General features: G+C 52.2%; 7 protein-coding genes across 7 annotated transcripts; 3 read left to right on the top strand and 4 right to left on the bottom strand.

The window, feature by feature from the left end:
- Nucleotides 1-1,443: 1,443 nt before the first annotated feature.
- Nucleotides 1,444-2,844, top strand: CKM354_000715300 (uncharacterized protein; the record flags this gene model as incomplete). Its single annotated transcript, XM_044802496.1, has 1 exon — nucleotides 1,444-2,844. One exon carries the CDS (start codon nucleotides 1,444-1,446, stop codon nucleotides 2,842-2,844), a length of 1,401 nt encoding a protein of 466 aa, XP_044658431.1.
- A 2,099-nt stretch (nucleotides 2,845-4,943) lies between these two features.
- CKM354_000715400 (uncharacterized protein) lies at nucleotides 4,944-6,673 on the top strand (the record flags this gene model as incomplete). Its single annotated transcript, XM_044802497.1, has 4 exons — nucleotides 4,944-5,098; nucleotides 5,159-5,198; nucleotides 5,260-6,011; nucleotides 6,076-6,673. 4 exons carry the CDS (start codon nucleotides 4,944-4,946, stop codon nucleotides 6,671-6,673), a joined length of 1,545 nt encoding a protein of 514 aa, XP_044658432.1.
- Nucleotides 6,674-6,880: 207 nt separating this feature from the next.
- On the bottom strand, nucleotides 6,881-7,624 carry CKM354_000715500 (uncharacterized protein; the record flags this gene model as incomplete). Its single annotated transcript, XM_044802498.1, has 1 exon — nucleotides 6,881-7,624. The coding sequence occupies one exon, from the start codon at nucleotides 7,622-7,624 to the stop codon at nucleotides 6,881-6,883; it is 744 nt and encodes a 247-aa protein (XP_044658433.1).
- Nucleotides 7,625-8,421: 797 nt separating this feature from the next.
- On the top strand, nucleotides 8,422-9,456 carry CKM354_000715600 (uncharacterized protein; the record flags this gene model as incomplete). Its single annotated transcript, XM_044802499.1, has 2 exons — nucleotides 8,422-8,609; nucleotides 8,670-9,456. The coding sequence occupies 2 exons, from the start codon at nucleotides 8,422-8,424 to the stop codon at nucleotides 9,454-9,456; spliced, it is 975 nt and encodes a 324-aa protein (XP_044658434.1).
- Nucleotides 9,457-12,629: 3,173 nt separating this feature from the next.
- CKM354_000715700 (uncharacterized protein) lies at nucleotides 12,630-14,558 on the bottom strand (the record flags this gene model as incomplete). The annotated part of the gene is made up of 2 exons (XM_044802500.1): nucleotides 12,630-12,727; nucleotides 12,785-14,558. The coding sequence occupies 2 exons, from the start codon at nucleotides 14,556-14,558 to the stop codon at nucleotides 12,630-12,632; spliced, it is 1,872 nt and encodes a 623-aa protein (XP_044658435.1).
- Nucleotides 14,559-15,715: 1,157 nt separating this feature from the next.
- On the bottom strand, nucleotides 15,716-16,240 carry CKM354_000715800 (uncharacterized protein; the record flags this gene model as incomplete). Its single annotated transcript, XM_044802501.1, has 2 exons — nucleotides 15,716-16,126; nucleotides 16,181-16,240. The coding sequence occupies 2 exons, from the start codon at nucleotides 16,238-16,240 to the stop codon at nucleotides 15,716-15,718; spliced, it is 471 nt and encodes a 156-aa protein (XP_044658436.1).
- Nucleotides 16,241-16,670: 430 nt separating this feature from the next.
- CKM354_000715900 (uncharacterized protein) lies at nucleotides 16,671-18,809 on the bottom strand (the record flags this gene model as incomplete). The annotated part of the gene is made up of 1 exon (XM_044802502.1): nucleotides 16,671-18,809. One exon carries the CDS (start codon nucleotides 18,807-18,809, stop codon nucleotides 16,671-16,673), a length of 2,139 nt encoding a protein of 712 aa, XP_044658437.1.
- Between the last annotated feature and the right edge of the window lie 184 nt (nucleotides 18,810-18,993).

Raw genomic sequence — 18,993 nt, forward strand, 5'->3', positions numbered from 1 at the left:
ATTAGTGAATGGTACTCGTACAACCTGAAACATGCAGCTGTACCTGCAGAACTTGTTGCTAAGCTCAATACCAGGCGACACAAACGTGAAGATGCACTCTGAACTTACACGCACGCTTGTGCTCCACGAAAATGCATGGCAGCTTGTTTGGGTCAAGTCTAGACCGAATGTGAGCCTTGCTCAGCAATCACCATAAGCTCTGCGGAGCTGAGTTATTGCTGGTAATGCTTGATGCCAGCAGCAACAGGCAATATCCCTGCTGACTTGTAAGTTGTGGGCGAATCCAACTCGAGCAGGGGGACGAAGTTAAGAAGCGTACCAGGTGCGAAAATTCCCCGAACCCGGCGCGGCACGGCCCTCTCCCGCAGAGACGTCAGTCGGCCACGCGACGCGACGCGCTTCGACTCCAACCGTACATCGCACATTTGTCATGCTGCACCTCACCTCACCTCATCACACGATGCTTGCCGCGCTCCTCAGCTGCGGCCGCGTCTTCTCAATGCACGTCATTGAAACTTTGACGGATGCTGCCCGCTGACCCCGTCGTCAGGAACACGCACCCCGAGTACCAGACGGATCTTTCCTTTCTGCATGTGGATGACATGGTGGGCGACAACATGGTCCCCAGCCCAGAAGTGGCGCACCGCTCCGAGATGCGCCTGTAAGAGAATGGGTCCGGCGAAGATCAAGCTGCACGGTAAAGCTCTGGCTGGAACATTCTCGTTTGACACCTCAGAGCTGAGCATTCCTCGAGACGGCCAGAAGCAATCATTCGAGCTTTGAATCGGATACCGATGGGTAGCAGTGTCAGTGGAAACCCTGCGACTACTGCGTTATGGCATCGGACGGTCAATGTTCGCGGACATTGCTGATCTCGGTTGATCTGTCTTCCTTTGATTGCGCGATATGTCATGTTCGTCTGATGAACCGGCACTCCAGGATTATCTGGCCACCAGTGAACCGACGATGAGGAGCTATCTCACACGGGCTCCGGCGTGCGTCGCGTTCGACTCGATACTATGTCGACGCTTTACCAAGTTCGATAGCGCTTGTCTTGTCCGAAGTCCTGAACGTCGAGGACGGACTTCGTTGTTTTGTCAGTTCTGCTAATTCATTGTCAGTAGAGACGCTCAACGCACTGTAGTACTGCGCTACGCGGTAACAAGGGCTTGCGGACGGACTGTGGCAGCAGCAAAGCAGCACCCTTCATCTCGAACGATGGCAAAGTCCAAACATTCGAAGGGCCACCATCATGTATATATGCATGCAACAATCTCGTCGAATACCATCTCATCAGCATCAGCAACAGCATCACCTCGAAAGCAACTGATCACATCAGCACTCGAATTCATTCCTTACCAAGCTCCCACTCCTTACAAAGCTCACAAGCCCCCGACAAACAAACACTTCAAAGTCAATTCCGATCCTCAAACAGACCGCAAAATGAAGTACAGCTACACCGCCGCTGCTTTGGCTGCTCTTGTCGCCACCGTCAATGGCGCTGCTATCGACGTGAGAGCTGAGGCCGCTCCTCAGTATGTCTGGTCCCCAAAGGCCGCTGCCAAACGTGATCCTGCAGAGGCCGCCCCTCAGTATGTCTGGTCTCCAAAGGCGGCAGAGAAGCGTGCAGAGGCTGCGCCGCAATACGTCTGGTCTCCAAAGGCCGCGGAGAAGCGTGAGGCTGAGGCGGAAGCGGCAGAGGCTGCTCCTCAGTATGTCTGGTCTCCAAAGGCTGCCGAGAAGCGCGCAGAGGCCGCTCCGCAATACGTCTGGTCTCCAAAGGCTGCCGAGAAGCGTGCAGAAGCGGCTCCTCAGTATGTGTGGTCTCCAAAAGCCGCTGAGAAGCGTGAGGCCGAGGCAGAGGCCGCAGAGGCTGCTCCTCAGTATGTCTGGTCTCCAAAGGCTGCAGAGAAGCGCGCAGAGGCTGCTCCTCAGTATGTCTGGTCTCCAAAGGCTGCCGAGAAACGTGCAGAAGCGGCCCCTCAGTACGTCTGGTCCCCAAAGGCCGCCGAGAAGCGAGAGGCTGAAGCGGCCGAGGCGGCTCCTCAGTACGTGTGGTCTCCAAAGGCTGCAGAGAAGCGTGCAGAAGCCGCTCCTCAGTATGTGTGGCCTCCAAAGGCTGCCGAGAAGCGCGAGGCGGAGGCTGCTGAGGCGGCTCCTCAATACGTCTGGTCACCAAAAGCCGCTGAGAAGCGCGATGCCGCTGAAGCAGCTCCTCAGTATGTGTGGTCACCAAAGGCCGCTGAGAAGCGTGACGCGGAGGCTGCCGAGGCGGCTCCTCAATACGTCTGGTCACCAAAGGCAGCTGAAAAGCGCGACGCCGAAGCAGAGGCAGCTGAGGCAGCTCCTCAATACGTCTGGTCTCCCAAGGCCGCTGAGAAGCGTGAAGCCGCTGAAGCCGCACCACAATACGTCTGGTCCCCAAAGGCAGCCGAGAAGCGTGACGCTGCTGAAGCCGCACCACAATACGTCTGGTCCCCAAAGGCAGCCGAGAAGCGTGACGCTGCTGAAGCCGCACCACAATACGTCTGGTCCCCAAAGGCAGCCGAGAAGCGTGACGCTGCTGAAGCCGCACCACAATACGTCTGGTCTCCTAAGGCTGCTGAGAAGCGCGATGCTGCTGAGGCTGCACCGCAATACGTGTGGTCTCCTAAGGCTGCTGAGAAGCGCGATGCTGCTGAGGCTGCACCACAATACGTCTGGTCTCCTAAGGCTGCTGAGAAGCGCGATGCTGCTGAGGCTGCACCACAATACGTCTGGTCTCCTAAGGCTGCTGAGAAGCGGGAAGCCGCTGAGGCCGCTCCTCAGTACGTCTGGTCCCCCAAGGCTGCCAACAAGGAGTAAGGGATCCAGCTTGTCGCAAGCACATGGCGCTGGATTTACAGATTCATAAGATGTGCACGCACCGGCATGGTATTTCACGAACTTGAGGAGTTACTCCGTGGGAGCAATGGGCACGGGATGAAGGAGGGAACGATTCAGACGAAAACCACAAATAGATTTTCCCTTTTGTATTGGAGTTTCTGGCTTTGGTGTATGCTTAGGAGTTGGATGCAGATACTCGCGATAGATCATTTGGCTTTACTTCTGACTCTTCTTTCCTTTCCTTTATCGGAATAGTGCTGGTGCAAGCGAGACTGACAGATCGGCGTCTGCAGAGTGAACTCAAAGTCGATAACCTTCGACAACTCTTGAGCTCTTCAAAAAGCCTTCCTTCTCTCTTGCCTGGTCTGACAGACCTTGGCACTGCATTCACCGCTCACACGTACCAAGTCTTCGAGACGTGCATGACCGGTGATTCTGTCCGGGTGATACGCCCGATATCTCTTGCAAATGGTGAGAGTGCGTCTACGACGAGAGACATTCCTGCAGACCCACAATCACGCGGAATACTCATTGACAACACCTTCCACACAGCTTCATCAGCGAGGTGAATGTTCCAGACCGGCAGTTTTGACTGATGGCGCATGTTAGAAACTCAATCGATGGATACTTTGTCATCTCCACGAACAAGGTCGTGCCCAGTTCTGCAGTAAGCGCTCTCGTCTGCAGAGAAAACTCTATTGACAACCATGAGGGAATTAAGGGTTGATCACGCGACATGCGTCCGTAAGTCTATGCACGACCAGGTCTCGAAAGCATCGACTAGGAAGCCCCTGGTGTAGGAGTTGCCGGGGGTTGCGCGTTGACAAATCACATCAATTGCAGCATAGACTATGTCAAAAATTGATGCAGGAAGTATAGATTGTATTTAGGGTTTATGCGTTGGATGTTTGATCTCATGTTATGAAGATGCAATCCAAGGCCTCAAAACGTATGTAGATCGTGAGAGATGCCCTTTGAGTCGCAGAGTCGACATGTTGCCTTCCTGCCACTTCTTCATCGACCGGGACCCCACTCAACACGAAAGTTTTGCAACGCTGTACCGGCCATACGGTACGTACGAGCTTTTGCCCTGAGTTGGTCGGTCCTTGTGGCTCCGTGATTAACGCGTCGGCCGTGTAAGGACACCACCACTTCTGTCTCCAAATACAACTGCGGAGCTCTATCGTAGCCTCCATAATGCGACTGCCAGCGCACTGGGCGCCAAACAGAATACCAAAGCTTGCAATTGCGTTCGCAGAGAGCCTTGTTGTAGGGCATAATCGTTTCGGGTCTTGTTGTCGTTGTATGATCGTTGCATGATTTGCCTGCTTGGAAGCGAATTGGAGATAGTTGGTGGTGTTTCAACTGGATTTGAAGCACTCTTCTGTCGCGGAGTTCTGGAGAAGTTGTGCATGGACCAGTTTGTGAAGATGACTCTCTCCATTTTGTGTGTTAGAGATGATGCTGATGTTTTCTTAGTCTCTCTTAGTGAAATCGAAGTGAATGTGATGATCAATAACTTCGGTTAGCCTGCGTTGCTGTGGTCGTGAGATTGTTCGGACGTCGTTCAAACCTCTCTACATATCGCCATCCTGATCTACGGTCGCTGCGAAAGAAGATCAGTGTGATCAATTTGCGGTAAATGGTCACACATACCCCGCAGGAATCGAACCGAAGGAAGGACTCCGGAGTGAAAGTTTTGACGTCGGACTGCAGCTTAGTTGCGAGCTTCGACTCAGATCTTAGCTCAGCCTGCAGTAGTGACGTTACCGCACCTCGGTGACAGTACGGAGTCCGAATGAAAACGTCACGTCTACACCGCGTATGCCCAGAGTCCCAGATCCAAGAATGTGCAGAAGACCCTCGAGGATGATCTTAGAGGGGAGCCTGGTCGTCTCTTCGGGAGACACCAAAGGTCGGAATCGATGGCTGACATGCTTCGTGGCCGTCCTTTCGCAATGGCTCACAACTCCGAAAACCGGCCGGACGATATGCTATGAGAGATACTCTAACAAGATCCTGAGTGTGAACGAGACGCGTCCTTTCTGTGTGTGACTCTCCTCGAAAGCAGTGGCAGAATGTCTTCACGTCCGTCAACCTCAAGCCCAAGAGAAAGCATAGAACAGCACTTCTCGCTGCTCGAAAAGGCTGATCTCGAAGACGAGCCCGTTGAAGACAAGGATGGAGGTGGTAATCTTATTCAGCTTGCAGCGGCAGGCAGTACACTGTGGGCGTGAGTTCAGACCTCTTTGACTTCGCGAGTTTCCAATCGACTGACTTGTCTCACCAAAAGGCTGCAACTCGTCTGGTCCACAATTTTCGCTCGAGGCACAGTTCGTCCCAACCCGTCAACCACATTACCGCTCTTGAAGCTTATTCCTGACCAAATGGCAGTCCTACCTAACCTACATCGGTATCCCCATGTCCGTCTCAGCCTTCCTCTGGATCTCCGGCCCAATATGCGGCATGATCGTTCAACCCCTCATGGGAGCACTCAGCGATTCCTATGAGCCAAGAGGAAGCCGAACCGGACGCAACAAACGCAAACCCTTCATCCTTGGGGGAGCAATCGCAACAGCAGCTTCCATGATCGCTTTAGCTTGGATCCCCAACATCGTAGTCTTCTTGGAGAAGTTTCTGAGTCTGGGGCAAGAGTACGAAACCCTGTTACTCATCCTCAATGCTACAATCTGGGTCTGGGCTTTGAGTTTTTCCGTGCAGCCTTTGCAAGGAGGCATAAGGACTCTACTGCATGAGATTTGTTCCAAAGAGGCCCAGGCGAGGTTTGCGGCTTGTCAAGGCGTGCTGGTGGCTTTTGGGACTGTGAGCGGATATTTTCTGGCTTCGGTTCAGTTTGGAAGTCGTCCGGGAGCGTGGTCTGCGATTTGGCAGTTTCAGAATTTGACGCTGGTGGTGTCGTTGATTCTGTTACTGTGTTCCGCGATCACGATGGTTTGTCCTTTCCGGAGTCCGAGGAAGAAAGTCGAAGGGGCAGCGAGTTCGTCGCAGTATGAGGCTTCTTTGAAGCATGCTGTCAAGAGGAATGTCAATTGCTTGAGGTCGCTACCGAGGAGCATTCAGCTCACTTTGCAGGTCCAGTTTTTCTCGTGGCTGGGGTGGTTTCCTGCATTGTACTACCAGACAGGGTATGTTCTGATTCGCAGGTTGCGCAGCGACTTCTTCGTTCTCTCTTTGCTGACTTGGACATAGCTATTTGGCCAGCCTTTACAAAGTCGGCCGTGCTTACGGACTTTCACAGCCAACAAATGAAGCAGAACATGCAGCTGCCGACTCAGTACCTCACACGATTGTCATGTTTGCAACCGCTGTGATCATGGCTACCATGTCGCAGTGGGCGAGCACATCGTCGAAGCGCAACACCTTTGGCGGCAAAATCGGATCCCTAACCACACTTGTCATCATCTGGGCTGGAGGCCACATGCTGTTTGCGTTGGCAATGGTGGCCAGTCTGTTTGCAAAAGCTGAGACGCAGGGTGTTTGGATCTTCGCGCTCGTTGGTATTCCACGAGCATTGTCGACCTGGATACCATACGCTTTGATCGGAAGAAAAGTCACAGAGTCCCATGATGCAGGAACTTTGACGAGCTTGCACAATGCAGCACTTTCGGCGCCGCAGATACTCGCCGCCGGGCTTTGTGGGTTTGCCTTTATGGTGGCAAGATATCTAGATGTCGCAAGCGACGACCAGTTTAGATGGGCCATGGCTGTGGCCGGGGCGGCAGGAGTTGGTGCTTCATGGAGATCGTGGCATTTACTCCGAGAGGTTCGAATGAGCTTAGCTACCTGATTGCAGTTGAGGTGTATCGAATATCAAAAGTTGTATTGTCAATGGTGCTCTCTGTCAGAATGTCGTTATTTGGCGCCGCTGTCAAAACGCGCGAGTCGGGAGCGGAAACGTCAGCTGTCAACGTGAGACGCTCATTCCAGTTCCGAGAGTAGTATTGGCTATCAGAAGAGAGTAGGACACAATCAGCGCTGGGAAAGCCCCAATGGCTCAAATTGGGACGTCTATCGTACAATTCGCATACCCGATGTAGCATTCCTCCACAAGCTTGTCCAATATGCTCACGTTATCGAGATAGAGTTGCGTCGCACAATGTTCGGTATGCGCGTATGCCCCATGTTCATCATTGAGTACGACTTGTCCCCGCATAGCACGATGAAGTCGTTTCAAGACGAAGATGCAATGATTCAGATGTTGCTCGCGAGTGGTGTATACGCGCCTGTCATGCTCCGTCGGTCCATCAGCGTGGAGCGAAAGAGCATGCTCGTCCGGAACACGATGTCTGCCCTCTGGATCATAGAAGAATGGAAAAGATCCATGTGCACGTTCCGGACTGAAAAGCCAGCTTCGATATTCGGATTCGGTAAATGGATCGAGACATTGGGGTGCCACCCAATTGTTTGCAAGCAGGTCGAAAACGCAGCCTCGAGATTTCGCCTCGTGGGTTGTGTTGCCGCATGTCAGAGTCTCTTTGCGGTATTTGATGGGAAGCGTTGACGGACGTCGGAAATTCTGGCCTATAGTTGCCAGGAGGATAGCGATGCAAAGGATGCAAGTGATAATCTGAACGGCTTCCCAGCCTCTGGATCGTCGAGACGTGCTTGGAGTGCGGCCCCAGGAGGCAATACCGCCACGCGTTTCAGGTTCCTCGCTCGGGACCGGTTGTTGGCCTTTCTCTGTGCTTCCAAGGGGCGAATACGTGTTCGAAGAGTTCCTGGGCCATGCCAACACCATGTTGCGAAATTGTCCTTGCAGTGTTTACTGAACGGAATTTAGGGCGCTGAAGGCGAGGAGTCTGTCTGCTCCAGAAAGACTGAGAGAAGGCTACCGCAAGACAGCGAACACCGCGAAGTCCTCGACCATCACTGATGAAAGGCATAGCAGTCCAGCTAACGCCATCGTCGCCTTCCGGACTCCGGCAGTCTGACCATCTTCAGCGGTGGCAAGTCCGGCAAAGTCGTGGGCGCGGATGTTCTGCAAGCTAAGTGTAGTTCATCTTGTCAAGGGTCGGTCGAGTTAACGCCGTGAAAGTGCGTAGATGGGCCGATCATTTAGTTGATGGAATCAAGGAAAGCGTTAAGAGAGAGAGAGCGACTGTACGGCAAGAATCTGACCGTCTGACTCAGCAAGGAGTCTGTGCACGCTCTTGGCTCGATCAAGTGAGTGCACAACAATGTGGCTTTGTCCTACATTGTACAGACTCCAGATGTAAGTTCATTCAGAATTGGGATTCATTCAGACTCACCTTCCTTTGTCTCCTCCTTTCACGATGGAACGCATGCCCAGGCATTGTCCTGGCGAGTATATAGGACAGAACAGCGACCATGTAGATGTCGACCAGAAAACACTACCGCTTCGAACTGAGTCTGCAGACCGCTGAGAAGTTCGCCGCGTAGTGCCCAGAATCTTCGTCGCCATCGACTCGCTTAGCAATCGTACAGACAGCCTATTGCATACGCAAGCGGCTCCTGCCTTGCACTAGAAGCGAGATAGAAGTATAAGACGGGCCCCGCCGGCCGAGCCCCGCGACGATGAACGCCGGAAACATTAACAAAACGCGAAAGGTACGCAAGTTCGACGCCGACGAACCATTCATAGTAACCGAGGCCGCCAGAGCCCGCGCCATGTCTGCAGACTTCTTTGGCATTGGAGCCCAGTGCCAGGCCGAACACTGCAGACAGCTCGACTTTCTGCCATTCAAGTGCGAAAGCTGTAACGGGTAAGTCCGCGAACCTCCGAACCTCGAAACACCTGTCCCACATGCTGACTTGTGACTTAGAACATTCTGCCTCGACCACCGCACCGAAGACGGCCATGCCTGTGCCCAAAAGGGCGCATCTGGTCGTCGCAATCTAGAGGCCTTCCGCAACACCCCCGCGCCGAATAAGCTCAAAGATGTCAACCTCGATACCTACAAGCGACAATGCTGCGAGCCGACGTGCAAAACCACAATCAACCACGCCCTCACGACCGGAATCTACTGCGAGAAATGCCGGCGAGCCTACTGCCTGAAGCACCGCTACGAGAGCGAACACAACTGCGACAAACTCGTCCCGTTGGGCCTCGTGAACCCTCCTTCCCCGCTGAAAGAGAAGCGAGTCGCTGCATTGGATAGGCTGAAAGCATGGGGCATGAGCAAGAAGGCAAACTTCGCTCTGCCGGAAAGCAAAGCCAAGAAGAGTGCTGCTGCGGACCTTGCTGCTGTCAGCGCGCTGAAACGCACCGCCAAAGGTGAAGAGAAGATTCCGCAAGAAAAGCGCGTCTATCTCTTCGTGGAAGCAAGCTCGGATACTGTCACGGCCAAAGTCCCCAAGGGCAACTTCTTCTACAGCACCGAGTACTCGGTTGGCAGAGTCCTGGACCTCGCAGCCAAGAGTCTATCCGTGTCGAATGTGAACAACCTCTCCCCTCACGAAGAGGATAAGCTACGCGTGTTCCACGTCGAAGGCGGCTCGCTTTTGGATTTCGGTGACAAGCTGGGACAGAAAGTCAAGACTGGAGACACCATCGTTTTGCTGAGAGGTGTGGGCGCCGGCATGGCGAGTACACCAGACCAGACGAATTGACAACAGCCATGAGACGTGATTGATTAGCGAGGTGTTAATGGATAGATCTGCATTCATTGGGCGGAGTTAGGTATTGATTGAATGAGAATGTGTCAGACACATTGATTGCGTAAGTCTACAACACAGCTACATTCCCAGAATTTGAAGAACAATGCACAAAATAAAGAGCCCTTTGGGCTGTAATGATTGCAAAGTTGATTGATCGTAGCCGTAACTACTACTGTGGTCTTTGAGCAGACAAGATTTTACCGCGAATCCTGCATGAGCGTGCCCCTTTCTCCTCACAAGACATCGTGTCTACGCCAACGATGAAGGCAACGAATGACACTCTTACCACACGTTGTGTCGACGTGAATTCAATCATGCATATTATTCCAGCTCTGCCATTGACAAGCATCAAGTTCCAAATCGTTAAGGATAACCACCCTCACATCCCGCCTCAAGCTTCTCTGCTCCCCCAAGGGCCTCCTTCAAAGTCCAGCCTCCCCAAGCCTTCCCACAGCTCTTCAAACCCACGGAACGCTTCACGGCGGCAAGCACAAAGGACCAGCAGTCTTCGGATCAGGACACGCCAGAGATCCCCATTGGTCTCCAACACATTTGCAAGGGCATGTATTAGCTTTGCATCGAGGATCCTGCAGAATGCTTTCATCAGCAATCCAGAAACACAAGCACGTTAAGGAACAATGACTCACGGAGGTAGTCCCCGCTTGCGGCACTGCAGCGGCGAGCCCGATTGCCATGGCAGTAGTTACGAGAGTTCGGAGGAATTGCATTTTAAAGGGATTGTTCTTCGAGAGGCCTGGTGAGTAGCTTATTGAGATCTTGAAGTGAATTAAGAAGCAGCATCGTGTGATCCAAACTCATCTTTATACTCGACGTTTCGCCTTCGGCGTTGGCCATTCTGGTTGAATAAATTTTGTTCTGGACTATTTTCCAGCTAGCGTGTCCGTTGCCAATGTCAGCATCGGATCTCGTGAGCATCGACGCAGTTCGAAGACGGTGAGAGTTGGCCTATAGTGCAGCACAGTACAGTGCTGTTCATATTCCGCCGTTAGTGGCATGTGCTGGCCCTTAGTCTGCAAAATCTTATCAGATGGCCGCACTTCATCCGAACGGATATACCGGGAAATGGAGGCTTTAAGGAAGAAGCTCATGATCCAGAGTCATACTGAGAACTGGTTTTGGAGCTAGCAGAACATCGATCTTTGCCCAATTGGCGGCTGACCCAATTGGGAAACTGTAGTTCTCGTAGCTCAGGAAGGGCTCGCGATTGATCGGATCGACCCACTGTATACGATCATTCATGCTGACAGAACTTCCCATTTCGGCTTAGTCATAACAAGGAACATCGAACGACTCCATCTCAAGTCCAACAGCTTTCTCCTGCGCCCAAGCAAAACATCTTCTATACCACGCATTTCCCACATAACACAGCTCAATCGCATGAGGTGCTCCATATACCAATGCATTCTCCACACTCGCAGCATTGACAAATTCTGCTCCAAACTTTTCAATATTCTGGCGTGTACCTTTGAACAGTACGTCTGCAGAGCCCAAAGCACAGAGAACAGGCATACGGACGCGAGCTTGGAACGTAAGACAATGTTCTTGCCACCATCCATACAACCCACTCGATTCATCTTTGAGCATAGGTGTAGTTTGCTTCCACACTAATTCCTCGCGGCCAGGAGGACAGCAATTCTCAGAAAGTAACAGTTTCGCTTTTCCCGTTGGAGGCATCGGTTGGGCATGAACATCAAGATTCAATGATTCCAACAGGCTCGATCCGTATTGCCCGCCATCCTCATCAGTCATAGCAAAGAGCCTCCGAGTTTCCGTCGTGCTTTCCGGAGCGAGTCCAGAAACGATCATTCCCGCCCAGGGATACTTTCTTGCATCAGGCTCCTGCACTGCATAAACCCCTGCCGCAATGATCGAAGGAACAACTCCGATAGAATGAGATGTCGTGACCATCGATGTACAAGCATTCGGAAGACCGAATTCTTTCCAGATTGCTGGGAAGATCAACTCGTGGAACTAATGAGCCTCTTCTTCGAAGTGAGTTCGGCCGGGAGAGATTTTCCAGTGAGGAGTATACGGGTCAGTCGAGTTCCTATCCACAAGCCAGCCGCTGGAATTCAGGTAGTTGGGCCTGTTGATCGCGACAAACGGCACGCCGAAGAGATCTGCATGAACCGAGGCCGTGCAATCATTCGATACATCGTAGTTGTATGCTGAGCAGGTAGCACCATGGATTCCAACGAGCAAAGGTCTTCCTACTTCTGATTTCCCATCCAAAGAAGGCGTGTACGCAATGCCGGAGACGTACGCTCCATTTGACAAACGCAGGCGAAAAGGTGTAAACTTCGAGTCCAGGTTGGTAGCTTCAAAACACCATTGGTCCTGCATGGCGTTCTGCAAATGGGGAAATTGGATTTGCATCTTCTGAGCTGAGCGGCGAGCTTTTGAGCCTTTGACAACTGAAAACTTTCCATCGAATGATGAAATTATCGGAGATAGGATATTGGCGGTCAGATGGTAGGTCGGTGTTAAGCAAGAATTTTCCTCCCATATTGCGTAGCGGATGATGTTCAGGGCACGACTGAGGCAATCTTGAGAGCAGATGACCCGAAGAAGACCTTGGTTACGTTTGCCAAGGATACAAATCGCCCGGCTATCGAGTCGGCATGTTTCGTGGTGCCGTAGCTGCGAGCTGGACTTGTGACAGAAAAGAGCGTAGTCCGGATGGCGTTGTTGACTGTGTATTCTTCAGGTCGTCTGGTCATAAGCTCGACACAAATCGGAGTGCGGCGCGAGCAGCCAGTCTTGCGCATCACGCGAAGCTTGCGACTGCGTGTGGCATAAATGCGCATCATATTTGCTAAGCTCGCATCGTGTCCAGTGCGATCAATCCGTCTAGACGTGTGGCTTCGGCTGTCGAGTTCGGCACAAATGGTGTGACGAAGTGGGCTGGATGAACAGCAGGCAAGTCAGGTTGTGTGCCCTACAGGGGTACAGAGTCGCGCCGTCGACAAGCATTGCGAGCTAAGCAATTTGAGGCGCTGCGTCCTGCACCAGTCCAATTGGCTTCAAGGTATGACAAATGTCAGATGGTTCTTCCGAAGGAGTGTAACACAAGGAGCCTCCATCAGTAAGAAGACGAACAGTTCTCAACACGCATCGACTGATGACAATTCCAGCGCGCGGTCCACATCGGCTCGCTTAAAGCCTGGCGTACGACACAGACACATGGAAAACACCATCAAGACTGGAGACCGTTCAGCATATATATCTCGAACGAACCAATATCGGTATCAGAACTTACAGTGAATGAATTTGGACACGTCAATCATGATCCTCTTCGTCATCCTGGGTCGTTCTTGCCTCATTGCCTCGGAGTTCCATGCGCTCGCATCTGTAGTCGCTTGCAAGTAGTCCTGTAACGAAGGCAATCTTCCGGGGTTCGATGTCTCGTGCGGAGCCCGTGGGTGATACATAATTGGTGTTTGATCATTGGTTGTCTGCGTTGATGGAATAAAATTCATCCAACTCCCCGAAGCAGCGTCGGAAAAGCCCACTGTGGGAAGATCAGGCGTCTTACCACCTGCGGTAGCCTGCTCCGGAGCTCGCCTTTGGCTTTCCGTTGCTGTCTGCGCAGTGACTCCTTGCGATGGTATGAAATTCATCCAGCTTCCCGAAGCAGCATCTGAAAAGCCAACAGTGGGAAGCTCCAATGTCGTGCCACTTGTGGCGTCGACGCTCGGTCCAGGGAAGTCTTGCATCTGCTCTTCTTCGTCGAATAACCTTGGAGGACTAAGTTGATGCAGGAATGGTAGAGTCACATGATTCGTCAAGGGTATTTCGGCTCTGGATGATGAGAAGCCGGAACCACTGGTGTTCCTCGGACTAACGGATGGAACATCCACCTCTGCTGCGGCAAAAGAAGCCAATGGATCAATGTGGATGCCCTTCTCGGCGAGGTAGCCTTCAACGTCGTAAGGGTCGAACCATTCTCCTTCCAACCCTGCAATATCAACGGTCATATTCACAGTGATATTGCCCTTCGCCGCGTCCTCGAGCAGAGCCAGTTTCTGTGGCCCCACAATCCCTACGTGCCACGTCTGAGGTTTTGGTTGAAGCCTGCCAAGGGCGTCCCGCTTTGGGTAATGTGTGCCTGCGCCTCCGACGTGAATCAAAGCAGTCTCCTGGTCGAGCGGCTCCCGTGGACCTCGGGCGAGCATTTCTCTTGTCATTTTGATCAGCGTTTCCCTATCTCTGCTCATAAGTGAAAGTCGGAAAGATCTCTTGTAGGTCGTAGGCCGTTTGTCGTACTCGTGCAAGAGTTTATAAGCCTGTTCCGCTGTTGCTCGATGTAGACGTCTGGCGAATGTCGTTTCTGCGAATGAGTATGTGGTCGATGGGCGTGGTTGCTGAGTTAGTGCCACGCGATGCGCATTAGACACGTGCTGCTCGCTTTGGAACAGGTCCCTACTTGCCGACGGTATGGAAGAGGGATCTAGACCAGACATGTCATCACGTGTTGGACTAAGGCGCCGGATGGAAAGTGGATATCCCCATGAGGGGCGCGCATCTCGCTGCGGAGACTGTTGTCGCCGGTGCAGCGCAGTGGGGTCGAGCCAGTCGGAAACATGCTTTGGTTCTGGCAGTGGTTCGCTCTCAGCAGACTTTGCGTGTTTACGCTGGCCTTTACGAGCGGCGGGCTTCTCTAAAACGCTCTGGTCAGGTTTGCGTATCACTTCCATGAGCGATTCTATCGCCAGAGCCGTTTCTTGCACATCCTGCAACTGAATGTCAGGGAGATGGCTTCGAACCATTCGGTCACGATAGTCGCTGAAGGATTTGTTCATGAGCTTCATCGTGTCAGTCAACTCTGCTGCCTGCTGGCGTAGCTCTTGGAGAATTGATTCTTGCTTTTGGCGATAGGCTCTTTGAGCGATCCGAACCTGCGTGCGACGACGCTCAGCAGCCGAGTCATCTTGATTCGCCGCTGGTGCATTGGTCGAATTGCCAGCCCTCGATTTCCGTATCTTTGTGGATGGCGCCGAGCCTATAGGTCGACCGCGTGGGCGAACGTCCATGCTGCTGTTTGGGAGTAGGTCGCTTGTGATGAGGGATCAACCGAAAAGCGTCAAGATGCGACGCTAGGAAATCGCAGAGAGCAGTGTACTGACTGTGGGAAGCCGCAGAGTAGTGCCTCGATGAGAAGAGATATCGGAGTACGTGGTCCGCCAGAACACGAAGTTTTGGGGAAGGGTGTCAGAGGTGTCACTCTCGCGGTCACGCCGGGTGGTCTAATTGTGTGATGAGTATATCGAACGGATATACCGGTCCCTGGAATATGCCTGTCCTTTGCAGCCCTGCTTGGTAACACGATCTGTCCCATGCACACGCGTGATGGTTAGCAAGTTGTGCATCGGTTCCTAAGCATCGATTCCCGCTGCGGCAGCCGACCTACAGCATATTTGCCTGTGGCTTGCAATCTAAACAGGAGGAGACATCCTTACTACTGTATCATTGAGCCCTGGTAAGCTCGTCAGTTGCGTTGACGTGGAGCGGAAGTCACAAGCTTCCAGATCCTCGGACAAAGGTACCTTGCCATTAGTCAATGCTTACTAAGCGGGAGATTTTCTGCTGGCTGATGTCCCTTTGTCACATCGGTGGTCGACGCGTCAAGATGTAGTGATTTGCACTTCGACATTCTCGCAGTGTGGTGCTCGCCACGCTGAACGGATCAAGGGGAATTATCGGTGGATGGTTTTGACCGCGATGCGCGGCCGCGCCATGGAGCGGTGCAGCCTGAGACTTCAAGGGTGATTACTGATCACTTCAATCCCAGTGGTCGAAGAGTCTAACAATGCCCAAACTTCAGGTTTCTTCCACCAACACAACACTCTTGAAAAGCATACAAAAGCGGGCCAGCATATTATCCTTCATGGCTGCCCAGGCAGTAATGCCAGAAGCAAACCAGAGTTTAGTGCTGCACATATCACAGTTCTGCTGTCGGTGCTGTATAAACTTCAAAGGCATTACATAAGAGCAGCATGGCGAGACCACGACGCTACTGATGAATGTTGGAGTAACGGGGCCCTCCTCGAGTTCACTCTTACTACTACTATAGCAGTATCGACGGCAGATAATCGCAAAAGCAGCATTGAGATCGAATCCCATGTTTTTGAGCAAAGCACATCCAACCTCAACCACAACTCGAAAGAAACGAAAAGCCTGACGAAACTCTCTACTTATCAACCCTAGATTCCACCCATTTCTTAAAACTCTCATTGAACGCCCCATACGACTTCTCAATATACGCTCTCTGACCAATCACCCTCGCAACCAAATTCTCGCTCAACAAAAAACTGAACCCACCAGTGAAAAGCTCCTCATGATGCAGTGTCGTCGTCTCACCACCATCCGAACTGACAAATCTGAAACTATGGGTTCCGTGTAATACGCCTGCTACAGTGCCCGTCCAGATCAGAGCTGTGGGAGAATTCTCTTGGATGGTGGCTAAGAGGACCCTTCCATCGAGGTCGCAACGCAACTTGTCGCCTGGGGTGAGATCGATTGGGTTCTTTTGGGTATCGATAGGTTTTATGGAGCGGATGAAGGGAGGTTTGTAAATTTCTAAGCTTGGGAAATCTAGGAGCTGTTTTGACGTTCAGTGAGGGGTTTGATAGACGGACTGGGAGCATATGTTGACCTCTGCTCGAACGGTATCTGGAGGGGCGGCAATGTTGATTTTCGTGACGATGGGCTTCATTTTCGCGATGGTGCAAGATATATGTTCTGCTCGGTGGCCCTGTCTCTGTGACTTTCGTGCATTCGGAGCGCAGTTCACGAATAAGAAGCATGGAACGCAACAATTCACACCACGAGGTGGTCGTGTTCGGAGTATTTCCTTGCTCCGTGCTGACCAATACCGCTTTTGCCAGGGCCAAAGTGTTCTTCGAAGCATGTATTGATTTCAGTGGATTACTGATCAATAGTACAGACAGCTGAGTCTAGGCATGCGAGGCCAGCAATGTAGATCATGCACAGAGATATGCAATTAACTGCATTGCGAACTCCCGGGTATCTGGTCATGTCGGCCATGTTTTTGCTTTTTGTTCGTCAACTCATCAAATCATACCCTCTTGCAAGGAATCACTCGAGCAGGCAATTTAGCACACAAACAACACAACACTCATCTCTCAAGCGAGGCAGAATTCCTGCAAATCATAGCCGCGACCTGTCAGTGCATCAGCATCAAGTCGAGGATCACGCAAGTAATGTCGCCACTCATTCGTTTCCTGATTACGCCAACACAACGGCGCATCTTCATTATTAGTCTCCGCTGTGACGTTCTTCCACGTTGGCGACAGTGGCGGGAGTCTAGGATCCTCATAGATGACTTCACCTGTTGGTTTGTCCCGGAAGGCAGGGCGATAAGCTCCGGAAGACGCATTCAAGACATTGACAGTCTCGTACTGTTCTGGTAAAGGGCCCAAAAGTGCCTCGCCGTCCATGAACCCTGTACGAACAGCATTGCCGATTACCTCGTAAGTGCTTCCATTAGGATCAACCTGTGGTCGAAGGATCATGACAGCAGGGCAGCCGAGCAGTACAGCCATGCAGTCTCCCTCTTGCATATTGTGTGGACCCAAGCCGAGCTGCCCATCGCTGGTAGTGAACAAAGATCGACCACGGCAGTTGTAGAACGATTTGATCACATACGCCGTTTCCAGGCTCACGATTTCGGGGCCAATGTTCCAAAGTGCTTCGATAACGAACCTTTCAACTTGCTTGAATGTCGGACGGCTAGAATTGGGGACATAATGTTCAGCGTACGAGTCGGTGGTCAGTACTCGAACCAGCTGAAGGAAAAGGCTGCGGTCTGTGCCCTGCGGCCATATCTTCGGATCGGCATTCGGAGGGATGACTGATTGTAATTTCAGCTCCTTTGGCAGTGCAGCTTCGAGTACATCATGAAGGATCCTGCGAAACACGTTTGAGTTTTTGTGGGTGAGTAAGTTGACTCCAATGGGGTGTGTATTGGCGACCTTTCCAACATGAACTCCGCGAACTGTCAATTGCCGCTCGTCTGCGGAGAGTCTGACAATGGAAGCTGCTGAAGTCCCGCTCGCAAAGCTCAGCGCCAGTCGCTCTGCTGTGTTCTGTCTGGACCAATCAGGCACCCAGGATGGGAGGTGATCTATCGCTTCCGCGTTCTCATGCGGCACGTCGTCGCCAACATATAGCAAGAAGTCCAAGTCCTTGACCGCAATGAGATGGCGCAGAGTATACTCGGTGTAGACCTCCCGTATAGGTCGTCTGTAGTCGATTGCAAGCTGAAGGGCAGCAGAGCCAGGAGCAAACGCTTGAGCAGTATAAATCCGATCTCGTGCGTCTGCGCACTGGCATATTCGCATCGTGTTGATCGCGTCAAGGCTGGAAAACTGCCCAGCCAAGGGAAGCAAGCGTATGAAGTTTCCACGTGCAGTCAGTCGGCGTACGCCTATGTCTCCTTTCACCAGCTTGCGACAGCAGTAGTTCACGGCGTTCATAAGTGATGCGAATGTTGTTTCTTCATTGCCGCACTGCAGTTTTACATTCTCTCCGCCCATCCGCACTTCTTGCCACACCCATAGGCGCTCAAAATACGGTCGTTCGATCAGACTGGTGAATGCTTCCAGCTCGGCCTCAGTGGCCAGGACCTCCTTCACGTCGGCCCGTCGAGAATCGCTCGTGACAGGGCGCAGCTCCATTGTTGTTACATCATACCAGACCTCGCGGCGAACTAATTCAATCCATCTGAAAGCTAGGCCACTATCGCTTGATGCTGGTCCAATCCAGACTACGACTCGCAAGGCTCTGGCATAGATATCTCTCATGATCGCAACTTGTCGAGCCCGCTCGTCGAGGTCAGCTTGATTAATGCAGATCGCATCTATCCAGACCATCCTTGGTTTATCATTACGGCGTAGGTACCTGATAGCTTCTAGGCAATTGCGAGTCACTGTGATCAATTGAAAAGCGTCTTTCAGTTTGACTTGGACGACTTCTGGGTTTTCCGGACTGCCCCATGTATAAGACAATGCCTCGTAGGGCAACTTGCGTTTGGGACCATTGAACGGCACAGTCATCAGCTGTACCTGGACTTCATTGTCAAACTTCCCTGGGTTGATTAACAAGACTCGTATGTTGCTGTTGTCCTGAGCCAGTGGCTTGTAATTGTACAGGTCTCGAGGCGTTGAAGCTTCGCTAGGGTCATTTGCAGAGGGGTCTCTTGAATTTCGAGGCCCAGTAGCAGCTCCATCTGTGACTGGTACGTGTGTAGACTGGTCATTCATGTTTGGAGTGGTCTACCCAAATCTACCGCAACAAGCTGAAGCTGAGTGCAGTGGCAGAACTTCGGGGAGCTGGCGGGCTGCACTTGCCACGCGTCGATGGGCCGTGCTTGCCGTCACAGCCACTTTGGCAGCCACAATCCATACGAAATGCCATCGTCTCGCGAATCCGCCAGCAACGTTGCGA

Source organism: Cercospora kikuchii (assembly GCF_019650295.1).
Source record: "Cercospora kikuchii DNA, contig_00004, whole genome shotgun sequence".
Classification (NCBI taxonomy): domain Eukaryota; kingdom Fungi; phylum Ascomycota; class Dothideomycetes; order Mycosphaerellales; family Mycosphaerellaceae; genus Cercospora; species Cercospora kikuchii.